This window comes from Leucopleurus acutus, assembly GCF_964270905.1.
Source record: "Leucopleurus acutus genome assembly, chromosome: 7".
Lineage (NCBI taxonomy): Eukaryota > Metazoa > Chordata > Mammalia > Artiodactyla > Delphinidae > Leucopleurus > Leucopleurus acutus.
This window is the reverse complement of record NC_139150.1, coordinates 115,642,845-115,670,621: the sequence shown is the minus strand read 5'-3', so window position 1 is coordinate 115,670,621 and position 27,777 is coordinate 115,642,845. Positions and strand designations below refer to the sequence as shown.

General features: G+C 40.1%; 1 protein-coding gene across 4 annotated transcripts in view; it reads right to left on the bottom strand.

Moving 5' to 3' along the window:
- Positions 1-451: 451 nt before the first annotated feature.
- Positions 452-27,777, bottom strand: part of SPOCK3 (SPARC (osteonectin), cwcv and kazal like domains proteoglycan 3) — a gene marked incomplete at both ends in the record, with an annotated part of 424,393 nt that continues 397,067 nt past the window's right edge. For all 4 annotated transcript variants that reach the window (XM_082843406.1, XM_082843407.1, XM_082843408.1 and 1 more), the window contains 4 exons: positions 452-615; positions 3,031-3,168; positions 5,965-6,027; positions 12,905-13,126. In XM_082843406.1, the coding sequence (XP_082699532.1) occupies positions 452-615; positions 3,031-3,168; positions 5,965-6,027; positions 12,905-13,126 (587 nt within the window). The remainder of the gene's footprint in view (positions 616-3,030; positions 3,169-5,964; positions 6,028-12,904; positions 13,127-27,777) is intronic.

Here is a 27,777-nt window from a genome sequence, read left to right as displayed (position 1 = left end):
CACTCACCTCTATATCCCTCCAGCTCTGGGAAGAGTCTACTTGGAAACTGCAATTAAGGTCATGCATATTTTTATAAAATCCTTAGGATCCAGGTCACTAGTATGTTATTGTAGATTCAACTTAGAATTTCTCCCAGAAAAATATCACATATGACCTCAAGCACTGGTTGGTTTGTTTGTGGCAGACTCACAGAGATCAGTAGCTCTTCATTAATTTTCTCTTGTCTGGCTAGACTCCATATGTGTTCTCTTTTACATATAAAAACTCAAAGTAAATGATACTTCTCTAAACATAAAGTTCTATGACTTTAGTTGCAATATTTGAAATAATTATACAAAATATAAGTGAGTTATAGAATCATTTTGTTTTGGGTCAGGAAGGTACTCCTCAGTAGGGGATCACTTGGTAAATAAAAGAAACATAGAATTTGTTGCTCTCAGCTCTCATCCATCAGATGTATCCATCCTGGTCACCACCATCATCATCATCCCCTTCATCCTCATCATCATCTTCAATCTCATCTTCATCGTTCATAATGTCATCTTCATCGTCATCAGCAGCCCATTCACGGAAATCTCCACTTGCAAAATCTCCAGAGATCTCAAAATCAATAGCTTAGGAAAAAAGTAAACATTAATGTTATGTGACTGAGTGGTAGGATAATTTCTGAGGGTCAGAAAATTCTGATGAAAATTTAGGAAATTAATAAACTGAGTCACTTTGCTGTATACCTGAAACTAACACAACATTATTAATCACCTATACTCCAAGAACAAAAAAATTTTTAAAAGATAAATAAAATAAAATTTTAATTTGCTCTTTAGCTTTCTTAACAAAAATAAGGTAAAATCCATTCTTTCTCATTTGTTAAAATATACAGTGCTAAAAAGCGGAATTGTTGCTGAGGTCTGATATGTACGATTTCCAGTTCAGTAATATTGAGCTCAGCCCAGGTTTTATAAAGTCCATGTCAAACTTTGAATTTTACGAAGAATTGAGAACTTCTTCTCTTAGTGTGTAGGCAAAATAGTTGCCCCTCAAAGAGGTTCACTTGCTCATGGCTGAAACCTGTGACTGTGTGACCTTACATGGTAAAGGGGCTCAGGAGATGTGATTAAATCACGGGCCTGGAGCTGACAGGTTACTGTGGGTAACTGGGGTGGGCCCAGGTGATCACCTGCATCCTTAAAATCAAAGAACTGTTTCCAGATGAAGTCAGAGGGCGGTGTGATTACAGAAGAACAGTCAGAAGCTGGGCCAAGGAACATGAGTGGTCTTGGGAGAGGACAGGGCCAGGGAACACTGTCCTCGGGAGGGAGCCTCAGAAGAACCAGCCCTGAAGACACCCTGACCTTAGCCTGGAGAAGCCCATGCTGGACATCTGATGTTCAGAAGTGCAAGATCACACATCTGTGTGGGTTAAGCCACTAACTTTGAGGGATTTTGTTGCAATAGCAACAGAAAACTAACACAGCCAGTAGGTATTTTAAAAAATGTTTAGAAATTTATAACGACTATGGAGGCAATAATGCATACATATCTCAGAATGTAATCATTTCCCAACTCCCCTAGTACCAGTGTGTTTATTTTCTACCCTTTCTAATATTTTGGTCTAATAATTCTTTGGTAGCTAATTATAGCAAATCCTATTAATGTCCTCCAGTGCTTATGAACTGATTGATTTCACAATACAACACACTGAAGTTTGTATCTTTTGTGAAGAAAATGTTATTTGTACTCTTCTACTTCTTGTATTTTCTTAATAATTTCAACATGCCGAGAAAACTCACAAGTCACATTCCCAAAACCATTTCCTTGTCACCTATTGAATTCATCTCCATATAATTATTATTTATAAAATAAACATCTGAAATTCTTTATCCATCACGGATAACTGAAATAACTGATAGTGCAACTCATTCAAACTATGTGTTACAAAGCTGTGTTCTCCACATGTAACAAGTATGTAATGTAGCTATTGAGTACTGTACTCCATCGTACGGAACCTGAAAACACTGGCCGAAAGCCAAAACCAAGCTATTAAAAGTGTTGTGGAATAAATAAATGCAGAACAGGCATCTAAGCATTAAACGCGATTTTTTTATATACCGTTTACCATTTATCTATTTCTAAACAATCACAGTGTATCAGTTTAAAAATTGCATAAAGGAGAAAGCTAAACATTTTCTGAAATACGAGACTGACCAAGTACTTTGTTTACATTTTGGTCATTTGTATTAGTTGAAACATAATCCACTAATTCCGCGTGTGTGTGTGTGTGTGTGTGTGTGTGTGTGTGTGTGTACAGCTAAGTGGCTTTTGTAGTGAAAACTCTCCACAGTACAAACAGAAATACTCACTTGAAACCTGCATTCTGAAAAAATATTTCATGAAAGACAAAAGACATCACACTTAAAACTTTACAATGTGTGTGTTATGCTCAACTTAACTGTAATATTATTTTTTTAGGTTTATATGTAAAATGCATGCTCAGAAAAAGAACTAGAATATTAATTATAATTACCCTTCAAACAATTAAAACTATATTTTCTCACCCAAACATAAGGAAACATGCTCACACAGCTGCAATTTATGGACCTTTACTTTAAAAAGGTTACTTTTTCTTTCATTGGTGCTCCCATGTTCTCCCTGAGTGACCTTCTCCAAAGGCACACAGATGGGAGGGTGCTGTGTGGTGACACGGCACCCACCAGGGCCCGGTGACCAGGCCCAGGATGGATGACACAGTCTGCCTTACCCGAGAGGAACACGGAAGGCATGCGACATCCTTCCCGTACTTGAAGGAGTAAAAGCGCCCCACCTTTCATTATTCTTCCTTAAAATATCTAAGTTATGCAGTTCTACTTGTTAGTTATACAACTTTTTCTAACATGCTAGGAGTGAGCCTTCCTGTCCCCCCCTCGCCCAGTACACTCCGTAGGGTTTGCATAGAGTTGGGCAGAGAATGTGACTCTCCAGCACTTATCCTGCGGGGGAGAAATCGTGGCACGCGCGGCCCTCCTCCTTACCACAGTCTGCTGCACCGCGCCTCCTGGACCCCACGACTTCCCTTCCGTATCGGTCCACACACCAGCACTGCCCAGCGCTGCCGTGGCACTGCGTCGGCTTGTAGTAACCATCTGCGTCACATTGGGGGACGTACTGTCCTGTGAGACACGCACATGTGGTAGGAACAAGGGTCACCAACCATGCACTGACTCACTCAAGACACACACATACGAGCTCCGGCTCCAGGCTACGAGCTACGGTGCAGGTAGAACAAAGCAGGCGCTGTCACAGTGAACCTCTTGCATTTCTTCTGTTCAGCAAATTTACTGTCTTGTCTTTTTAATCACTCTGCAGAGGGGGCTGTTTCCAGATGTACAATATACAGAATGAGAGCTGATGAACGCCATGCATGGTAAGTCACCCAGACCACTCAGCAGGGCATATGAGACCCTTCACCGTCTCATCACTGCCAATTTTTGACTTTCATTTCCCCAAATTTTCATTCATGTATCCTCAGCTCTTTCCACGTCAAGCTGTTTTCTACAAATGCAGTCCTGCTTCATCTCTCTATGCATCTTCTCCTCACCTGGAATCCCTCTCCTTCCCTCCCTCTTGCAATGTAAAACTTGACTGAAATGTGACCCCCTTCTGTTAGGCTGGAGGGTTTCTGATATATTTCTTCCATCGTGTATGTCTCTCAGTGCATGCATTCACCACTACTCTGTGGTATCCTCTGTATTGGGAACTTTCGGTTCTCTTGATTTTGATCGCTATACGAACAATTCACACTCAGTCTAGCGGGAAGCTAGACACTTAGTTTCATAATATAATATCTAACATGTACCTGGCACACTGCTAGTGATAAGTGTGCAATAATAATTGAGAGGTGAATTCACATTCTTCAATAAACACTCCCACGCTACAGTGTAAGCTTTAGGAGATTAGACAATTTTCTTGTCTTTCCTGACCAACTGTCTGCTCAGTGACCAGATACACTATAGTTACTTGGTGAAAGAAAAAAGGAAAAACAATGACTAATAAACAGATAAAACATGAAACTGTTCCATTTAGTCCTGCAGCAATATGCGATCATTATTTAACCCTTTAAAAAGTTTCAAAATTCTGATATATAAATAATCAATTTAGTTTCAAAATTATAATTCATTTGAAGGATTTGAACTTCTGGTCTTCGAGTGAGGTGGACCGGATATCACCAACATGGGAAACTCGAGAACACCTTCTGTAGATTTATAGCAGGAAAGATAAGGAAGATTTTCAATATTATTATCTCTACCTCTTAAAAAATACCAGAATTTGACATACTTGACATAAAAATGTTAAGATGGACAGTTAGTGTGGCCATTTAATTTGTTGTCTCTGCCAGTACACCCTGGAAACAGAAGAGCATTATTAGGAATTAGCCTAGAAATGCAGACACCAAGACAGCTTGCAGCCTGGATGCATCGCACCTGCTACCGCATAACAGTGGACAGACTGTCAGAGAAGGATGCTTTCCTACCCATTTCAGAAGGAATATTGAAGGGTCAGTGCTCTCTAGTAATGACTTTCATTTTTATTACGTAAGATGAATAAAGATGACTCCTCTCAATTGGGCTCTAAATACGTTTTCATTTTATGTAACATCAAATAATCAAAGCCTGGATGTTAATAGCTTTTTGTCACTAATAGACCTTGACCAAGTCGAAGATATTTTCCCGTTGAATGTCAATGGCTTTTCCCAGTGCACATGAATGAACTTCGATTTGTAGAAAAAAACAAACCCAGGTACCAAGGTAACGTTTCCACCTGTGAGCTGGAAAGGTGCATCTTGTGACAGAGTTAAAAGAAATGTGATACATTGTAGCTTTTATCTAATGATGTGGCTTCACATCTAAAATGCTGTATTAAAAAATTTAGTCTATTTATTTTCAACTGTGAATTTTCAAGTAATATGAAAAATCTTCTCATATAAACATACAATATTGTAATTACAAAGACAGCATATCATAATACAGATTAATCAGATCTAAAACCATAAAATTGTGTGCCACTAAATACACAAGAGCATTAACATACATGAAAAACAACAAGTGCTGCATATGTGGTGTTCTACACTGTATGCTAAAATAGAAAAAAGGACATGTGTGGACAAACTTGTGAAATCCACATCAAGTGTGAGGCTTAATTAATAGGATTACAGCAATGTTAATTTCTTAGATTTGATAAATATATGATAGTTAATCTATACATGGTAAGATGGTAACTTTAGATGAAGCTGGGTGAAAGATACATGGAAACTCTACTGTACTTATAAAATTTCTGAATCTAAAATTATCCCAAAAAGAGTGTATTGAAAAATTGTATGTTGACAAAAATAAAGAAAATAGTCATATGTAATAGTTTAACAATCAGTTAATAGCCAAGCATTCTAATATTTCAAGGCTTTGGGTGAAATTTGGAATTATCTATGTATCTGTTTATCATCTAATACATATATTTACTTAGTAAAAGTAAGTTTATAAAAAGTGCTGATGAGAAACTAAAAAATCTGTTCCAATTTTCCTGAGGAACTCAGCCCATGCTTTTAACCATCTCTCTCTCCCTCCCTCTCTCTTCCCCTCTCTCTACATACATACATACCATCAATTTGTGAACTGTCAACCACAGAATTAGAACCGAAGTTTCTGCTGCTTTACCTTTAGCATTGTTTAAATTTCTTTTTTACTTAATAACTTTCAAAATGAGCATTATATTAGGGTAATAAAACAGACATCATATCTTTCAATAGGTAAGATAATAAAAGTAAGGCTACTGACTTTCAAAAACGTCATAAATTTTGTTGCCGAAATTTAGTGAGGTCCCCGTTTGTTGGATAAATATCGATTTTGTGTTGCTGTTTCCTGAGGGTTATTTATGTAAGCAGTAAAGGTGTCAGAGAGTGATCCACAACTCACCGAGGAGCTTCTTCACCCCGAGCCGCTTCTGAATACTGCCGAGCTCTGTCTGGCAAGGTGGGTCTGCAACGGCATTAATGTCACCTCAATGGTTATAGGTAAACAAAGAGGGGGTGATTTTTATGTTACCAAACCTTAGTTAGATTTACAAGCTTTAGAAGACACGTTACATATCAACTGTTTTACTTATGGAGACACATACAAGTAGATACATATACATGTATATACACACATCCATCTACACCTACCTCTATGCCTACAGTACATCTGCACCATCATGTACACCTACATGTATGTCATCTACATCTACATCCACACCTATATCTACATCATCTACATCTACATCTGCACCTACATCTACATCATCTACATCTGCACCTACATCTACATCATCTACATCTACACCTACATCTACATCATCTGCACCTACATCTACACCTATATCATCTACATCGACATCTGCACCTACATCTATATCATCTACATCTATACCTACATCTACATCATCTACATCTACATCATCTACATCTGTACCCACATCTACATCAACTACGTCTACATCTACACCTACATCTGCATCTATATCATCTACATCTGCACCTACAACTACATCATTTACATCTACATTTATGTCTACTTCTCTATAGAGAGGCTTTTCTACTTATTGTTTGATTATCTTAATTTCCTTAGAATGACAGAATTGGATGAAAGAAAGGAGAATGGTATAAAATACTTATAGGATGGAAAATGGTTCTTTTCATTGACTTTTAAAAGGTCAGTCAACTCTTTAATGTAAATACAACTGACAGGTTGCTTCCCAAACTAACTGATTTTGTTTTTCCTCATTTAAAACAGTTTCTACGATCAAGAGAAACAGCTTCACATTGAAACATAATCTAGGAAAACGTGAATGCTTCCAAGTTATTCAGAGACACTGTTATAAATTTTGATACTGAATAACACTGACAGGCTTCAGTCTTTTCAGTTTAACCCAGATGTTTGCAGTATATACCCAATATGGAAACAGGATGTAATATACAATAATTTCTGAGAAGCCATCTTTAAAAGTAATAAACTTAGAACATTAAACCAATTTGGAAATAAGTATATGCCTATTTTTCAAACTCTTTAAAACCACTTAGAAGGAGATTAGTTTCAGAGAAGTACAAAATTCTAAATAGACATAATATAGTTTGGCTTATTATATTTAATTATATATTTTCTAATATATATACATATTCTTATCTGAAAACAGTTCAATGTACTTTAGACTCTTATTGTAAAAACTTGATGTTAATACTTGCTATATAAAACCTGTACCACAAACTACTGAAACAGCAAAACAATAAACTAGTACTTGCTCCACTACAACTTTTTTAGTGAAAAGGCAAGATATAATTCAAATAATTTAAGAAGTTTTTGCCAAACCAAGCTCACAATATGCAATTATTAAATTTGCATGTAAGCAGCAGAGTGGAAAGAGACCATGAGACAAACAACTTAGTATGTATTTTACAGTTTAATATGTCAGGCCAACAATGCTTTTCCTGGAGGAATCAAAAATGTGAAGAAAAAGTAATTTGCTTGAAAAACCTGATGACCTTATTGTTCTACTTCACGCTGATACTGGCTCAACTGACCCCTTTGTTTTTTATAATAATTTGTGAGTCTTATATTATTAACAGAATAGGAATGAAGTTGCATAATATGGGCTTATAGAGTAGACCTAAAATTTACTGCCCCCCCAAAGATGACATTTAAAACCAAGAGGGAAGATTCTAGCTGAAGTTTCAATACTACATTGAAAGCAACTCTTCTCACTGCTATGGGACAGTTATTGTAAGCAGAAGCGATATTTCTCTTATCTTCCTGTGGGATTGCCCGAAATCAGGCACGTCTGAGTCTGACTCTCCCTGAATAAACCTGGGGCAGCCACAAACTGTGTGCAGGGGAACCTGCCAGATTTCGAGAGAAGTCATGACAGATTGGGCTGTTCCACTATATACAGTACTGGATTGAGAATATCTATCCTGTGCTCTGTCTGGCCTTTGACTCCGGTACACTCGGAGGGCGTGACTGAGATTTCGTCTGTCATTAAACTCTCTTGCAAACAACTGATGCAGATGGAAGGGCAGCGAGGTGGCAAGGTGCATGAAGGTTTGGACACGATTAGGCACAAGTTTGCACACAAGATTTATTTGCCCCAATCTCATGGTGATTTGACTTTATGGAAAATTCCGATTTTATGTGCTTAAAATTGTATGAAAATCATGAGCTATAAAATATAGGCTTTAATGTAATCATGAAATTTACAAGTAGTTATTCCCAACAGTAGTTTTAAAAAATAAGAAAAAAAAAAGAATTAAAATCTTTTACTGGTTAATTTCAAAATGCTGTTTTTTAAAAAATTAACATTGTTCATTGTTTCGCATTCTGAATTTAAAACCTCAAAGCCTTATATTGGAACCATTCACACATTATCTATATTATGAATGGATAATTGTCAACGCAATGATAACAATGCATTTTTATTTTCCCACACAATTTTGAACTGAATAAAATGTCACTGGGAAAAATAAGGAAATATCTCTATGTTTACAACAGTAATACACAAAGGTGTTCTTCCTATACTCACAACTAGTTATTTCTAGGGAGTATATTTCTATTAGCTGTCAAATATAGAGATACAAGGTGATGTCAAAACTGCTAAAAAGGTAGACATTGCAGAGGTGTGTGCGTGACCCAGTGGGTGTCACACACACCTGCAGGCGGTGCCACCTCCCTGCAGGGAGGGCACCCGGACCAGCTCAGCCTCTTTCTCAGGAGGCCTCTGCCCAATCGCTTTCCTTCATGGAGCCTCTCACAGAATGGATATACTTAAATAACTTTAACAGGTTTACTTTGTGCAAGTTTCAAATATTCATAATACCAAAGGACAACATTGCCTGTATTTAATATCTTTCATTAAATTAAAGAAAAACATCCTTTGTAAAACTAATGCAGATGACGCCCGTTCTGACATTTCCTCCTGTGGCTGGAAGGCATAAACGACCTCGAAAGATGCGACTGTTCTCACTGTCGTCCCATCGGGTGTATCACTGGCCGGGGTCCTGCCCTGAACAGGATTTGCCAGCAAGCTGCCTAGGGGCGTCTCTCAGCATTTTATGTATGAGGACTTCGCAAAGTCTGAATGTAAAGGTAAAGGAGATGCAAACTACTATCAATATATACAGGATGGATAAACAACAAGGTCCTACCGTAGAGCACAGGGAACTACATTCAATATCCCGAGATAAACCATAATGGAAAAGAAAATGAAAAAGAATACACATCTATATCTACATATATCTATAACTGAGTCACTTTGCTGTACAGTGGAAATCAACACAACATTGTGAATCAACTAGACTTCAATAAAATTAAAAAAAAAAAAGAGGTACAGCTGCTAGAGAAAGAAGTTCAGATCCCCGTCCCCTGCGCTCATTCTATAACATGAAGGACTTTAAGATCACTAAGTGTCATCCTCAGCTGTGGGTGAGATTGTTACATTCTCACAGGGCTATATGAGGGATAAATGATTTTATGTGCCCGAAAGACGACATGGCCCTGAATAAATGTTAATTTACCTTCTCTTTCCTGGATCTTACACAACAGGACTTTAACTGAAACAGCAACTAATAAATTGAGGTACTTTTTTGAGTAGGGGCTTAAAATATATTTTATGAAAGTAAGTTATTAACACCTAAGGTAACAAAAATCCCAAATTAATATTTTTCCTACTTATTCTTTTATAAGTAATTAGAATGAAATCACACAAACCACCATCATATCCATTTTGTGTTGCTTAATTGTCATGATTTCAGAAAATCAGTCATAGAAACAGATATGCATTTTAACTAATTACAAGCTTTTTTTAGGTTACCATTTTTTTCCCTTGGAAAACTACAAGTATTTCACTTGCCTGAAATTTTATATTCTCAACCTCATTTATTAAACTTTTGAAATTAAGCTTAATTTATTTTTGAAAGGTATTTTTTTAAAAACAACACTATTACTTTATTTTTCAGATATTTTCCAACAACCATACAACTATAGTCCTGATTGCAGTTTTAAGTCAACCTGGATTAATAACACCCCATTATACATTATTCTCTCCTCCTCTCTCTCTCTATATATGTACACACATACACACACACACACACACACACACACATATATTACTCTAATTATAATAAACTTAAGAATTTGTTGTTTTTATTGAATAAACAGGAAAAACACATTCTTTACAAGGTGAAACATTTGAAAAAATGTTTTTAATGTTTATTCTTTTCCATGAAATTACTTAATGAGCTAACTCCATAGTCAGTTACCCTGATAGAGCTTTTGTAATATTTTCTAGCCTATTAGTGAATGGAATTAGCTAAACTCTCCTAAGCATTTGGGAAGGTGTATAATCGTTTACCAGGTACTAAATTATCTCTACCGTGTATTAAATGATCTCAGAGGATGTCTTCATGTGACTACGAAGATTTTGATACTTTGGAAGTAAGTATCAAGAATAATAAATGAAAAGTATACAAAGCAGAATCTTTTGGGGACCTTTAATCAGTTCTACGAATATTACTGCAAAATCTAGGAATGTTTTAAGGTAAAAATATTTAGTTCTGCAGTAGAAACATTCAGAGCTATTCAGAATATTTTAAAATGTTCATGTATAGACACTTGGACATGCTATCATAATAATCAAAGAAAAATTAAAATAACATGTGTCATCATAATAAAAGACCATGTCTCTTTATGGTAGTTTACCTGGATTTACTTTTTTATTCTGTAAATCAGCAGTCCCCAAACTTTTTGGCACCAGGGACCAGTTCCATGGAAGACAATTTTTCCACAGATGGCGGGGGGGAATGTTTCAGGCGGTAATGGGAGCTACGGGGGGGTGGGGTGGTTCAGGTGGTAATGTGAGCAGTGGGGAGCGGCTGTAAATACACATGAAGCTTTGCTCGCTCGCCCACTGCTCACCTCCTGCTGTATGGCTCAGTTCCTAACAGGCCACAGACCAGTACTGGTCCGCGGCCTGGGGCTTGGGGACCCCTGCTGTAAATGATTTAAGGGTATACTAGTCATTAAAACCTGGGCAAAACTTTATAGGGGTATTCAGTCACCTAAAAGGCACATATGCAATAGTGTAAGTCAACAAGTGTGTGTTTGTGTCAGTATGTGAGTCTGTGTTTGTGAGTTTGTGTGTGTCTCTGTGCATGTGTGTGTGTATGATTTAGAATATTTTAACAAATCCAATCTACTTTTTAAACTCTGTTTAAAGTGGTTTATAAACACATTAGTGGTTTTATCTATGCTACAAACCCTGCTGTTGACTCACTGCTAATCAATTTATGCATACGCATGTCATCCCTAATCACTGAACTATTACTAATATATGAAAAAGTAATTGTGATAGTAAAATGACTGATATAATGTGCTGGCTTCCATATGAAAACCTGGGAATCATTAACACAGATTAGAGCAGCTTGTTCATTCCGATAGCTGTCAAGGGCTTTAAAAGGCAGTGACAGGGCTTCCCTCGTGGCGCAGTGGTTGAGAGTCCGCCTGCTGATGCAGGCGACACGGGTTCGTGCCCCGGTCCGGGAAGATCCCACATGCAGCGGAGCGGCTGGGCCCGTGAGCCGTGGCCGCTGAACCTGCGCATTCGGAGCCTGTGCTCCGCAACGGGAGAGGCCACAACAGTGAGAGGCCCGCGTATCGCAAAAAAAAAAAAAAAAAAAAAAAAAAAAAGGCAGTGACAATAGCAGATGTATCATGTTAGACTAATTCCCCATTTGTTTTTCAAAATTAGCATCAAAGTTACACATGTCATTTTTTCTTAGTTTCCCCAAACTTTATCATAATTTGAATGTTTTGGGTCTATTTCCCTTAGACACAATTTTAGTTATCATTTGGCTGATTACATAAGCATGGCTTCAATTTTCCCTTACGTTTCCTACTGCAGCAGGACCCATAAAGGACAAGCCTCATCCAACACTTCAGGCTGCCTCGCCTCTCCCGGGGAATCGAGACTCTTTCTTTACTAGTGCATTTTCATAAAGCTAAGTTATCTAAAAAGTTTGAAAGGCTAAGTCATTTTAAAATCAAAAGTGTAAAAATAACTTTATGGTGAATGCTGTGGTTCATTTGGCTCGTTTAATAAGATCACAAAATAGAACTTTAAAACTCCACAGCGCAGTGATAAAAAACCCATTTATTTTACACCATGGGCAAAGCAGATAGCAAATTAATTTAAATGATTACTTTTAATATCTCTGTTCTCATATCTCTGTGTTTCTTGGTGGTTCATAATGGAAACTATAATGAAGTGCATTAATAAAAAGTATTAATTACTATTTTTCACGTCATTTAGCGTGTTTTGCATCCCTGAGTTATACTGTTCAACGTGCTGTTTATTTGCTCTTTTATTAAACACTCTAATTGGAAAACTATTTCTCACAATGAATGGGGTGTCACATACTGGTTTTTTTTTTAATTGAAAAAAATTAAAAAAAAAATTTCCTTGGAGTGTAGTTGATTTACAACGTTGTGTTAGTTTCAGGTGTACAGCAAGGTGAATCAGTTATACACATGTACATATGTCCTCTCTTTTTTGGATTCTTTTCCCATTTAGGCCATTGCAGAGTATTGAGTAGAGCTCCCTGTGCTGTACAGCAGGTCCCTATCAGTTACCTATTTTATACGTAGTGGTGTGTGTATGTCAACCTCAGTCTCCCAATTCCCCCCCAAACCCTTTCTCCCTGGGAGCCAAAAGTTTTGTTTTCTGCACGTGTAACTCTCTGTCTCTATTTTGTAAATTGAGGACAGGGTACAAATGAGCTTGTCTGTAGTACATGGCTTTACTGCACGGACAAGATGGCCTTTGGCTCGGTACCTTGTTGCCTCTGGAAGCAGTAGCACCACTCGTTGTTGGAGATGGAGCTGTCCTTGTACGTGTCACAGGAGCTGAAGAAGGCCTCGGCGCACCGCTCGTTCTTATCCAGGTAAATGCTCCCAAGCTCCGACTGGTCCAGGAGCAGGTCGTAGTTTGTATCAAGTCTGTTAAACATCCAGCCGAGTGAATCCTTGCAAATTGGCAAAATACTGGTATCAAATCCTAAAGGCAAAGATGGAAAGATATTAGCTAAACATGAAAGTTGCCATCAGCAGCAAGCAAAGTAAAGAAGTGTCACAGCGGGTTTGTAAGAACAAATCTGACTCCACGTTAGATCTGTTTCTTTTTCATTAACCTTTGTACTCTATTGCTTTTGCTACAGTTAAGAATGTTGCCTACAGCCTAACATACACAGGATAGCCCAGTTCTCAAGGCTCTGACCTTTAAGGGGGTAACGTTTTCCCCTTCATATAGAGATAAAAAGTTGCCCAACAGAGAATAACATTTGGCTTGTTGGAGGTTTACAGGAACATCGTGACCTGACCTGCGTGGACAGATGCAAGAACGAGGATTCTGACACCATGAAGTTCGCAACAACCAGCCACGCCCCTCCCTCATCTGCCTTTAAAAATGCTTTGCTGAAACCCTTCTGGGAGTTTGGGTTTTTTGGGCATGAGCCACCCATCGACTTGCTTGGCCCTGCAATAAACTTTTCTCTGCTCCAAAATCTGACGTTTCGATTTGTTTGGCCTCACTGTGCAATCAAGTTCCTTAGGGCACCTGCTCAACAGTCAGAAGTCGGGCTTACATCCACCTTGAGTAACTGGTGTCAGAGTGAAGTGGGGTAGTAATATACACCTCTCAGGATAGCTGTGAGAGTTAACTAACCAGAATATAAGGCGTCTAGTACTAATCAGTCATTCATTCAGTGGCAGTTACTACTGTAATTATATATTACTTACTATTCTTTTTGTTGTTCAGGCTTTTTCTGAATAAATAGGCTAGACACATGCCTTGCTAGGTGGATATAGCTATAACTGAATAATAATACCCTACTCGTAAAGAAATAAAATTCATTTTTTATTCAAAGAAACGAAAATGCCCTTTGAACAAAAGTATAATTAACACATAATAAATAATAACTTCAATAACGCTCTGTATCTTGGTACAAGCATGGTGACCGTGATAGTTCACAAGTAATATCCAGAGCAAGAAGAACCAGCAGGTACTTTACACACTGCTCTGTCTTCTGCTACCCACAAGGCAACTTTTTAAGCACACAGCCACTAGAGTTAGGCAGCAGGGTGCACTCGCAGCAGAGGCGCATCAGAGCCACACACCATCGAAGTGTGGGTTACCCGGGTCAGCTGCTGACCTCGTGAAGGCCCGGTGTCCTAAAAAGCAGCAGATGCAACGTCAGCGTGTGAAGCGTAACTGAGAAATCTACTTTCAACTCTTCTTATCTGTCAGGTTTAAGCTACCTTGAACGCGGGTTTTGTCACCCGGTTTTTGTTTTATTTGCTACTTTTCATGCATTGCAAGTGAAAAATACAATACTCGCGTCACTGGTATGTTAGAGAGGGTGTGTTTGGAGATATGATGGCTTTCTGAAGACCAAGCATCAGAAAGACTGAACCTTCAACAGCAGGGGCTGAGGAGCCGTTGAACCGTTTACGAGCGGAACCCCTCTCAGGGGTAGTGACGTGTATGTTCTAATAGTTACGTGCACTATCTTGATAATTTTAGTCTGTTAAAATTCGAGATGCAAGAATAAGTGCAGATACAGATATTGAAGGTTTCCTGTTCAAATCCTATCTAGCATTTTAAGGATACTTAGGATTAAAAATGAAACAGGACTTAAACAATTCATAATTTCACCACCTTTTCAGGGTTTATTTTACTAATAAATTCAGAGCATATTTAGTGCTTTCTACCTGTGCATCACTGTCCCGCAATGGGGGCCAAAGGTAAAGTGGTATTGTGACACTTTCATGAAAGCAGAGAGACAGAAATTCAGTGGTTTTCTCACTGTTTGTATTTTTCTTTGTAAAATTGTTTGTAGAGCCAAACAGAATTCTCCCAAACAAACAGACAGAGAGCAAACATGAACTGCTCAATTCCTATTGACTTTCCAGATCTTGACCCTGGCTCTGAGAATGCAGGGTTCAAACATACAGACAAGACCCCATTCTCTTAGAGTTTACTTTGAAAACCAGCCTGGTTTGAGATATTGGTTGAAACTGCCTCTTACCACCCAAAGTTGTCAAATGCCCAGGGATTACATGAAGAAAGCAACTGCAGAAAAAGATATACTAAAGTCTGTAAAACCATTCAAAGAACCTGAGTTCGGGGTGTGAGATTCTGGTGTGCCTTGGACCCCACCCTTCCGTCCCCAGCTCATTTTAGGAGGCAATGGAGAAACTTAACTGCCTTCAGCAAGATCTCTTTTGACCCACCTCCTAGAGTAGTGAAAATAAAAACAAAAATAAACAAATGGGGCCTAATTAAAAGCTTTTATACAGCAAAGAAAACCATAAACAAAATTAAAAGACAAACCACAGAATGGGAGAAAATATTTGCAGACAATGCAACCGACAAGGGATTAATCTCCAAAAATACAAACAGCTCATGCAGCTCAATATCAAAAAATCAAACAACCCAATCAAAAAATGGGCCGAAGACCTAAATAGACATTTCTCCAAAGAAGACATACAGATGGGCAACAAACACATCAAAAGATGCTCAACATAACTAATTATTAGAGAAATGCCAATCAAAACTACAATGAGGTAGCACCTCACACCAGTCAGAATGGCGATCATCAAAAATTCTACGAACAGTAAATGCTGGAGAGGGTGTGGAGAAAAGGGAACCCTCTTGCACTGTTGGTGGGAATGTAAATTAATACAGTCACTATGGAGAACAGTATGGAGGTTCCTTATAAAACTAAAAATAGAACTATCATGTGACCCAGCATTCCCACTACTGGGCATATACCCTGAGAAAACCGTAATTCGAAGAGATACATGCACCCCAATGTTCACAGCAGCACTATTTACAATAGCGGGACATGGAAGCAAACTAAATGTCCATTGACAGATGAATGGATAAAGATGTGGTACATATACACAATGGACTATTAGTCAGCCATAAAAACGAATGAAATAGTGCCATTTGAAGACATGTGGACGGACCTAGAGACTGCCATACAGAGTGATGGAAGTCAGAAAGAGAAAAACAAATGTTGTATATTAACGTATATATGTGGAATCTAGAGAAATGGTATAGATGATCTTATTTGTGAAGCAGAAATAGAGACACAGATGTAGAGAACAAACGTATGGATACCACGGGGGAAAAGGGGTGGTGGTGGGATGAATTGGGAGATGGGGATTAAGACATATATACTATTGATACTATGTATAAAATAGATAACCAATGAGAACCTACTGTATAGCACAGGGAACTCTACTCAAGTGCTCTGTGGTGACCTAAATGGGAAGGAAATCCAAAAAAGAGGGGATATATGTATACGTATAGCTGATTCATTTTGCCGTACAGCAGAAACTAACACAGCATTGTAAAGCAACTATACTCCAATAAAAGTTAATTAAAAAAGAGAAGGAAACTTACCTGCCTTTATGAACAAAAGGTCTTGGAAGAGGAAGAAGGACACTGGGAGTTAGTGATGTGAGTTTATCCCATCCCCCCACCTACTTCTGAAGGGAGGGGTCATCTGGCGAGCCTCCCAGAGCTCTGCGCGGGGTCGGGGGTGGGGGGGCTGCAAGAGCATCCCGTAAATGCACCAGTCTGCAAGGACAGGGAGAGTCTGACCCCCGGGGGAAGGCCTGCTCATCTGCTTTTTGATGAGTCCTGTTGCTGCCAAAGTGGGAAAGGCAGCTGGAGTACAGCGGCAGGGACGGCTCTGGGTCAAGCAGAGCCTGGAGGCTCACTGGGTGCTGGAATGCTGAGGTGGATGGGATACAGGGCACCCCAGAGGAGGTGAGCAGAAGCCAGTGGCTGGGGATCAACAAGAGAGCTCCCTGTTGGGAGGAGTGACGGAGGACCAGCGCAGAGACCACAGAGCAAGCGTACCCTGGCCTCAGCACAGAGAGGCTGCAGTGCTGACGTGATCGGACTTTGTTTTACTGGGTGGGCCCCAAAGTGCCTTCGGTTTCTCACGTAAAAATAAAAGACACAGTTTTCATTTTCACCAAGAACTTTCTGGATCAGCGTATTCACCCTTTTGCTCCATTACTTTCTGCCATTTTGCAGGCAACTTGATAATTCCATCTTCCCCAAACTTTTTATCTTTTTGAGCAAAGAACTGTTCCAGGTGCCTTTTACAGTCTTCCAGGGAATTGAAAATTTCCCCATTAAGAGAATTTTGTAAAGATTGAAATAAACGGAAATCCGAAGGTGCAAGGTCTGGTGAATACGGCAGATGAATCAGAACTTCCCAGCCAAGCTGGAACAGTTTCTGCCTTATCAAAAAGTTTCTGGTTATCAAAAAACATGTGGTCTTGTATTATCCTGATGGAAGATTATGTGTTTTCCGTTAATTCCGGACGCTTTTTGCCGAGTGCTCCTTTCAGTTGGTCTAATTAGGAGCAGTAATTGTTGGAATTATTCATCTGGTTTTCTGGAAGGAGCTCGTGATAGAGGACTCCCTTCCAATCCCACCATATACACACGTCACCTTCTTTGGATGAAGACCGGCCTTTGGCGTGGTTGGTGGTGGTTCATTTCACTTGCCCCATGATCTCTTCTGTTCCACATTGTTGTACAGTATCCATTTTCCATTGCCTGTCACAACTGGTTTTAAACATGGAACGTTTTCATTACATTTCAGCAGAGAATCGCATGCAGAAATACAGTCAAAAAGGTTTTTCTCGCTTAACTTAGGTGGAACCCAAATGTCAAAGCAAATTCACATAACCAAGCTGGTGCAAATGATTTTCAACACTTGATTTAGATATTTTGAGTACGTCAGCTGTCTCCTGCTTGGTATAACACTGATTGTTCTCAATGTCTCGATTTGATCGCTGTCAACTTCAACTGGTCTGCCTGACCGTGGAGCAGCGCCCAGTGAGAAATCTCCAGCACGAAACTTCGCAAACCACTTTTGACACATTTGATCAGTCACAGCACCTTCGCAATACACTGCAAAAATCTTTTTGTGTGTTTCAGTTTCATCTTTACCTTTCTTGAAATAATAAAGCATAATATGCCGGAAATGTTGTTTTTTTCCTTCTGTCTTCGATATTAAAATGGCTACACAAAAACACACCAATTTTGATGTCTTTTTTTAAATGCACGCTGATATGACAGCTGTCACATACAAACTAACAAAATTTTTTCAAATGAAGTTAAAGACAGCTAAGTGGTACTAGAGCCATCTTATGGAGAAAATCGAACGAAACTTTTGGCCAACCCAGTAGAAGGAAAACAGCCTCTGCACAGGATTAGATGGGAACTGGGCCGGAAGCTGGGAGACCAGCAGGAAGTAACCATCACAGCCCTCGTGCGAGATTTTTGTGGGTTGTTTGTATCACATCTTCACTCGAGCTTCTTTTGAACAATCATCAGTCTTTAAAATATGTTTTAAAATGATCTCTGCCCAGCTTTTATGATGTGCCAGCCAACATCCTTGTCAGTTTTAATGCCTTGTTATTTTTCTCAGTATAGGGTGAGAGAAAAGTGGTCTTAACCATTCAGTGGTTTTTGTAGCTCTACTTTGAGAGCTTGTCTACAAATCAGATATCAACATGAAAGAATATTTCTGAAAATATGACATGCATAGATACTTAACAAACCTTAGACACAACAGGACCAAGAGTTTATCCTTTATGTCACAAAGAAACGGACTTCTTATAGATTACATGCCCGGTGAATGATCGATTTGATGACATGTGATGTCTTAGATGGAGAATGTCAGCGAATCTGATTTGGATTCAGGTCACTGGCCTGAGTTCTGCCGCTACCTTGTTGTGGTTAAGTTATTTAATGTATCAAGACTGTAATGTCCACATTGAGACAATGTGGGGATTTTTAAAGTATGATCTCCATGTTACCCTGGAGATAAAAAATACAGTGAGTTTACGTTATTTGAATGATATATTTATACACAAAGTTGTGTTACAAGGGTCACTGGAATGAAAGTAACAGAAAAGGACTACAAATAAAATTATTCTGATAGTCTAAACTATCAATGAATGTATACTATTGATTCTGTTGATGCTACAAATATAAAATAAAATTAATTTGGAAAAAATTTTCAACTTTTGGAGCCACAGATACTATGTGGTGACTTTGAGCATTCTCGGATATGCTACTGTATATTTATTATATATAATACAGTACAAATATTATATATGCGTGTATATATATATATATATATATATATATATAGAAAAGAACTCTAGGTCCAGCCAGAAATCTGACTTGGGTCACCAAAGTAAAAACTTTTGCTTTCACCCAATTTCTGAAGTCCACTTTGCCTCATAGAAACATAACCACTCCAGCTTTCGTATGATTAGTATTTCCATTATTTTACTTTCAACTAATTTGCATTTTATATTTAAAATGGGTCTCTGAGAGACAGCATGACAATGAGTCTCACACTTTTTCCAAGTGTGACAATCTCGGCCTTTTTACTGAAGTGTTAAGGCCACATGCATTTAATATTATCAAAATGGTTGCATTTAAAACTTCCATCTTGTTATTATTTGATTTGTCCCTCTAGTATTTGTCTTCTCCTGTCTTGTTTTTATTAAACATGTTGTTTTTATTTTTTACGATTCCCACTTAATCTCCACTATCGGTTTACGCGGCAGGCAAAACCGTGGTCCCTCAAAGATATCCACGTGGACCTATGGGATGCCACATCCAAAAGGGAGTTATGAGTATGGGTGGAATTAAAGTTCCTAATCAGTTGACTTTAAAATTGGGAGCTCATCATGGATTATCTGCATTGACCCAACCTAATCACATAAACCCTTAAAAGTGAAGAACTTTTCCCAGCTTTAGTCAGACAGAAATGACACAGGAAAAAAAAGGCTTTAAAGACGGAGGAAGGAGGCTGTGAGCCCAGGAACACGGGTGGTCCCTAGGAACTGAGCACAACACAAAGGAAAGGGGGTCCTGGTCCTACAACCACAGGAGCCGAATTCTGACCACCATCTACCGACCAGGGAAATGGATCCTCTCCTGGAGCCTCCGACACCTCGATCTTAGTGTGGTGAGACCTGCGCTACACCTCGGACCTACAGAGCTGTGAAACAATGAAAATGTGCTCCTAAACTACGAAGTTTTGAGGTAATGCTACATCAGCAGTAGAAAACTAACGTAGTTTATTCACTATATTTATTTTATTGTTCGGTGGTTGCCCAGGGTTTACAGTATACGTCACTGGCTATCATGTCTACCTTCAAATGATGTCACAGCCTTGACATCCGCTGTAAGGAACTTACCAGAGTGTACTTAGACCCCAATTCCTCCACACTTTCTGCAATTCATCCATTTTAATTCTACATGTTATAAACCCCACACGCTGTTACAATGTTTGCTCTAAACAACTTAATAGCTTTTCAAGTGATTAAAAATGAGAAAAGAAACCCTTTTAAAGGAAACTTTGTTTTCTATGCATAACACTCTGACACCAAGTGTGTGGGTTTTCCGCCCAGCAGTACTCTATTCTCTGTGGACGGCAGTGAGGGTCCTGCAGCTCAGTTCAGTCCTTACCTCTGTCCTCAGACCCCAGAGCCTATGGGCTGAGCTCCACAAGACGGAGCCCGCCCCACATAACAGCTGCAAGAGGTGGGGACTTGGGTCGACTGGGCTGCAGACGGGGGTTCCCACAACACTCCTCAGGTTCTGTGACTTATTAGAACGGCACAGAACTCCGGGAAAACATTACCTACGTTTGCCAGTTCATTATAAAGGCAATTATAAAAGATAGCAATAGACAGCCTGATGAAGCGGTACCCAGGGCGAGTTCTGGAAGGTTCCCGGGCCGAAGCCTGTGTCCCACGGGGCTGGTGTGTGTCACCCTCTGAGCACGGGGGTGCACCCACCAACCCAGAAGCTCTCTGGACCCTGCGATTGGGGATTTTATGGAGACTCCATCACGGAGGCATGAATGACTATTAACTCCATCTCCTCCCCAGAGGACGGAGGGGGGCTGAAAGTTCCTCCCTCCTAACCCGGCCTTGGTCTTTCTGGGGACCGCCCCCCAAGCTGAGGCCATCCAGGAGCCCCAGAGTCGCCCCTTCCGTAGAAGACGCTCCTTTCACCCAGCAGTTCCAGGGGATTCGGGAGCTCTGTGAAGGAGCTCCTATCACCCTCATCACGCAGGAAATAACAAGGGTTTTAGGAATCGTGTGTCAGGAACTGGGGTCAAACACCAGATATTAGAACAAGATATGCTCCCAGCACCTCTACTACTCAGGAAGTTAGGGTAACAGAGGCTCTGTGTCAGGAAACCTGGGCAGGGCCCAAATGCATTATTTCTCACCATGTCACATGTCACCCCGATAGTCCTCTGCGTAGACAGAAACTTCCGCGTGGCATCACTACCTTCTAGAAATTCCTGTAACATTTCTTGAAATCTCTCAACTTTGGATTGTTTAAAATGTCTTGATTTTAGGGCTTCCCTGGTGGCGAAGTGGTTGAGAGTCCGCCTGCCGATGCAGGGGACATGGGTTCGTGCCCTGGTCCGGGGAAGATCCCATATGCCGCGGAGCGGCTGGGCCCGTGAGCCGTGGCCGTTGAGCCTGCGCGTGCGGAGCCTGTGCTCCGCAACTCGAGGGGCCACAACAGTGAGAGGCCCGCGTACCGCAAAAAAAAAAAAAAGTCTTGATTTTAGCTTTCTTTGCCAGGGATGGTAGTTTTTTTCTTTTCTTTTAGCACATTAGAAATGTTCCACTGTGTCTGGCCTCAAGTTCTCTGGCGAAAAGCTTGCCGATGTCCTGATCTCTGCTCCTCCCAGCTTTATTTTCCTTCCAGCTGCTTTTAAGAGGCTCTTCTTAATGCTGACTTTCGGCATTTTGATTAGGGTATGTTTTGGTTCGTTTCTCTTTGTTTCTGTTTCTTGATGTTTGCTGTACTCATATCTGTGGGTTTATAACATTCATCAAGTTCAGAAAATTTCAGCCATTATTTCTTCATATAACTTTCTAAGCCTCACACCTCCAGCACTGTTATTTATAGGTAATGCATCTGACATGGCCCCAGAGTTCACTAAGACACAGGCTTCTGTTTGTTTCTTTCGTCCTATGGGCTTTATTTTGGGTAGTTTCTGTCATATCTCTTCAGGTGCATGGGCTTCTCCTTCTGCAGTGTCCAACGTGCTTTTAACTCACCCAGCACATTCTTCACTTCATTTCTTGCCAGCTTCCCCAGACATACTACGTGGGTGTTTTCTTCAAATATCCCCTCTTGCAACTGCTGTCCCTGTTTACCTTTATATAACTGTGCATATTAATAATATTTACAATAGTTCTTGCAGGTCCTTGTACACTCATCCCACCATCACTGTTATTTCTGGGTGTATTTTCTGGACTGCAGTTTCTCCAAGCTGTGGACCATATTTTTATGCTTCGTGGCATACCTGGCAGATCTCAACTGGATGCTACACCTTGTGAATTTTAAGTTGTCGGTGGCTGGGTTTTGTGGAATACCTCTACGTGCTATACTTACTTCTGGCATGAAGTTAAAAACCTGCACGTCAGTCTGACTCTGAAGGCAGCTTTAAGGCTTTGTTATGTGGGTGCAGAGCAGACCTTCACTCTAGGACAGATAGAGTCCCACCAGCAAAGCACGTCTTATTTCACCATAGGGACGAACAACCATTTCTTCATCTACTCACCAGGCAAGGACATCTGGGTTGTGGCCAGTTTTGTAATTATAAATAAAGTTGCTATCAACATTCACATATATTTTTATGTGAGTGTATGTTGTAATTTCTCAAGGATAAATATCTTGAGATGGGATTTCTGGGTCATATGGTACGTTTATGTTCCTTTTAGAAAACACTGCCCAACCGTTCTTCAAAGCGGCTGCACAACTTTGCATTCCCACCACCAGCGGAAGAGAGACACAGTCACCCAGGCGCCACCTAGCACTGCTATTCATTTGGAGCCATTCTCATAAGGATGTAAGACGCATCTCACTGTGAACAAAAGTTTAGCATCTCCCTAATGTTGATGGACGTCCAGATTCTTTTCATGTGTTAATTACATCATATCCCTTCTTTGGTGATGTGTACAGATGTTCTGCCCACTTTTAGTTGGGTTGTTTGTTTTACCACTATTGAGAAATGAGTGCTATTCATATTTTCTAGATGCAAGTCCTTTATCAGATATGTACTTGCCAATATTTTGTCCCACTTTGTGGCTTGTCTTTTCACTGCTTAATCAGTTGCTTTCAAAAATCAAACATTTTTAACGCTGATGAACTTTGGCATCACTTTTTCCTTTTATGCATCGTGTCTAAGAAACCTCTGCTGACCAAAGGTGACATGTGTTTGTGCTTATGTTTTCTCCTATAAGTTTTATAGTCTTAGGCTGTCCACTTAGGACTGACTTTTACTTGAGGTAAATGATGACTTTGGGACTCTCTTCCATGGACTGCTCTGTTGGACACAAGTGAAACTCAGGCCACCCTTACCCCACTTGGGGAGAAAGTGAACCTCCCAGCTAGGAACGGGGACTACATGTTCCCTTGTGCTCTGCACGTGCTGTAGGGCCTTGTGTTGCCCCATCGCGGGACGCACTGCAGCCTGGGCCCAGTGATCACATGGCCTGCCAGCCACGGCAGCTCCTCAGAGGGAAGGAGACACCAAGCTCTGGACCACTGCCTGGTTCCCCCAGGCTCTCTCCTGGTCACAGAGCTCAGGACGAGGTACACAGATGTGGTCCCTTTCCCAGGGCGGGCTGCTTGTCCCACTTCTAATCCCGACACCACCAGGGTCACTGGGGGCTTTGTTCCCGTAGCTGCGCATCTCAAAGGGAAAACCAGGCGCAAATGGGATCCCGTCCCCACCCTGTCCCAGCACCTCTACTTTCTTTCCTGGCCCTCAGAACTGCAGTCAAGGATAACCAGTCAAAATCAGTGCAAGGAACCCCAGGATCTTAAAGACAATGACGCAAAATTAGTACATTTATGGATTATTATGAATGATCCCCTTTTAGTTTACATGTAATTAACTTTAAAACTAGTGAGAAGGTAATACTTCATATAAAAAAATTACTCATAAATAGATTTAACTCGTTATCAACCTTTGCATTTTCCTACGGATGTTAGAACACAGGGACCCAATGCTACAAGTGATACAGTGGCGACTAAATAAACAGAAAGTGCATAAACTGTATTTAAAAAGCACGTGATGCTGTCTGCTTCTAGTATTTCTAAAAATGGCTCGCTCCCTATTTTTCTCCACTGCTCTGACTGGGTCTGTGCTGTACGTCTGGGTTATAATGTGGCCCCAGTGTTCCAGCTGGGACATTCTTCTCATAAAAGGCTCAATGCCCAATTTCCAGGAGCTCACAACTCACAGTGTTATCATAAAGACAGGGGATCTATGTGTGAAATGCTTTCCCATTGTCACAAAAAGGATCAAATCTGCTAGTCTGTCAATATGAGATGAGAGAAAAGATAACTGAGGGATAATTTAAATTTATAAAACTGAAATATGTATTAGTTAGGAAACTGACACAATGCAACATTCAAAAATGGATTTTTAGAGTCTAAGGTAATTTGTACCTTATAACAAATTCAGAAATAACACACAGCTAGCTATGTATGGTTTACTCAGAGGGGCTTCAGGTCACAGGCTGTGGTTCTGCATGGCGTGGCCTGAAGGTCTCCGACGGCTGTGACTTCCTGAGAGTTCCCCTTAGGTCTTTGCAAGGTTTTCCTCCCTTGAGAATGATAACTTTCATGAACTTTTATGATAGTTTTTTTAAAACAGAAGTAACCTAGGGCTCAATCTTATAATAAATGTCATATTTGGGATACTTATATTTTTAGGATGTTAAAAACAATAAGTGTGTGGCTTTCATCATCATAAAAAGAGTATTATAGGCAAACAATTAAAAAGGATAAAATGACCATGTTTCTATGCAGACAAGGATGGGAACTGCATTTAGAAGGAGGTTAGGTCATTTACTTTCTTCTTCTCTCCAGTGTTCCTGAGATACAGTTGACATAACATTGTATTATTTAGTCCAAAGTGTGCAGCATATTCTCTTAGCAACTTTCAAATACACAACACAGCATTGTTAACTGTAGTCGCCATGCTGCACATTACATCCCAGGACTTATTTATCCCCAGAACCGCTTATCTTCTAAGTGGAAGTTTGTACCTTTTGACCCCTTCACTCAGGTCCCCCATCACCCATGCCCACCTCTGGGAACTACCAATCTGCTCTCTGTAGCCATGAGTTCTCTTTTTTTTAGGTTCCTCATACACATGAGATTATAGGGTATTTGTCTTTCTCTGTCTGACTTATTTCACTTATATCTGGGATATTTAAAAGAGAACGTGTAAGTAAAGCCATTGTCATTTATTTATGTTGTAAAATTTGTCATTATCTTAAAACGCTTTCTATAGTTAAACTAAAATTTAACATGGTGTGAGACTCTATCAAAGCTTGTCTGAAAAAAGTAATACTATATTTTACTTGTTACTTGTTATTTTGTAACTTAGGTGTAGCTGAGCAAACAAGCATAGCTAGGGTGTGAAGCTGGGCACTGTGTTAAAAATAAATGACAGCGAACCCTGTGGGAGAAGATAATGCTTAACTCTTGAGACATTTTACAACATTCTCTCCTTTTATTTATTAAGCCATTTTTGTCAGTGTCCTTCCTTTATCTGTTCCCTAAGTATTGGTAGTCTATCTAAAATATGACACAAATGAACGTATCTACGAAACAGAAACAGACTCAGCCAGGGAACAGACTTGTGGCTGCCAAGGGGGAAGGAGTGGGTAGGGGAGGGATGGACTGGGAGTCTGGGATTAGCAGATGCAAACTAGTATATGTAGGATGGATAAACAACAAGGTCCTATTATGTAGCACGGGGAACTATATTCAATATCCCGTGATAAACCATAATGGAAAAGGATATTAAACAAAAGGCTGTAAAAAAAAATATTGGTATTCTAAGAACTCATTTCTCAACTGATTTTTTTCTATTTATTCACACCAGCTCGTGTGGGGATCATTCACTTACATGGTCTTAACCAACGTCCCTCAGAGCCCACAGCCTATGTCTTCAGCCTCCCTACCTTTTCTGAGGTTCACACTACGTAAGTATAAGCACAGGTCTTATCATATAAGACGTTGTATGATAACAGTACACTGATTATATAATCAGATATACACATATCTCAGACAAGTGTGGTTTATAGGATATAGTCTGAATCCACTTTTATTTTTTCTCTGATGCTCTCTACACATTTGTTCTTTGGTGAAAGTTTCATTCTATCTCTGGGTGAAAACACAGGGGGTCCCCTAATTCCTTCAGCTCGGCTTCAGGTAACAAGTGTAGGTGAACTGGCATTTCAGAACGCCTGACTTCACGTCACCCACACAGCCCCAAACATGACCCTCCCAGTCACTACCTGGGGATGTGGCAGAGGCAGTCATGTAAGTGGGGCATCATGTACCCCAATCCTTCTTCATTCCCTTTTTTTCTTATGACTCTCCTCTTACCTTCTCTTTTTTTTATGACCACCTCCAGTTTGGGAGTAGGTGAAGGATACTTAAGGGCGGGTGGGGAGCTTCTCACCACACTGATGTCTGGCTGAGGACGGCTTTGTGCTGGGGGGGTTCATCAGGCTTTGCAAGCTTCATCTGTCTTTCTCCTTGTAGATCCTTTTATGGACCTTCCAGGGCTCCCTGGTGTGAACAACTGCATTTCCTGGATGTGTGACACTCCTCTGCCATCACCTCAGCCCCTGCGCACCGGGTGGTCCATTCTCTGTTGGGACTTACTCACTACTCCCTCTTGGGCAGAATTACGTTGGTTCTCACTCACATGGCTCAAATATTGTCTTCAGTAAATATCCTTGTGTGTCTTGATCAAACACACAACTCCAAAGCAGCAGCAACTTTCCTTTGCTTTGATATCAAACAAGTAAGCAGCTCACGACTGTCTCTGACTCTCAGATTATCCCAGTGAAATTCAGACCAGAATCCAATTGTCTGGGAACACATAGAAAACTGAGTGGTTTTGTTGAAATCTGTCTCTGAATTTGAAGTGAAGGGAAGCACAAATCTATCATCTTCTTAGATAACATTAAAAACTTTGGACAGTAAAACGTAAGTTTTTTTTGTTTTTGTTTTTTGTTTTTTTTGCTGTATGCAGGCCTCTCCCGATGCGGAGCACAGGCTCCGGACGCGCAGGCTCAGCGGCCATTGGCTCACGGGCCCAGCCGCTCCGCGGCATGTGGGATCTTCCCGGACCGGGGCACGAACCCGTGTCCCCTGCATCCGCAGGCGGACTCTCAACCACTGCGCCACCAGGGAAGCCCCATAAGTTTGTTTTGAGGTAGTGACTACATTTAGGGAAAGACATCCAAAGCAGTACAAGTCGTTCATTATCAGCCCAGGACAGGGGTGTGGGGAAGGAAACGCTTAGACAAGACTCACTCAGGGACTCACTTGGGCAGAAAGACTGATATCCCAGAGCTGGTCAGGCACAGTAAGGATAGGGGAGTATCCTTCACTCGTAAAAGGAAAGAGAAATCACTGTGCAGCACCCTCTGCATTTTATATATCCCATGACTTATGAAATATTTAGCATACAGAAATCTTCAATTAAGGATATAAAAATTATCATGGAAATAAATGGTTTACTGTATGAAAAT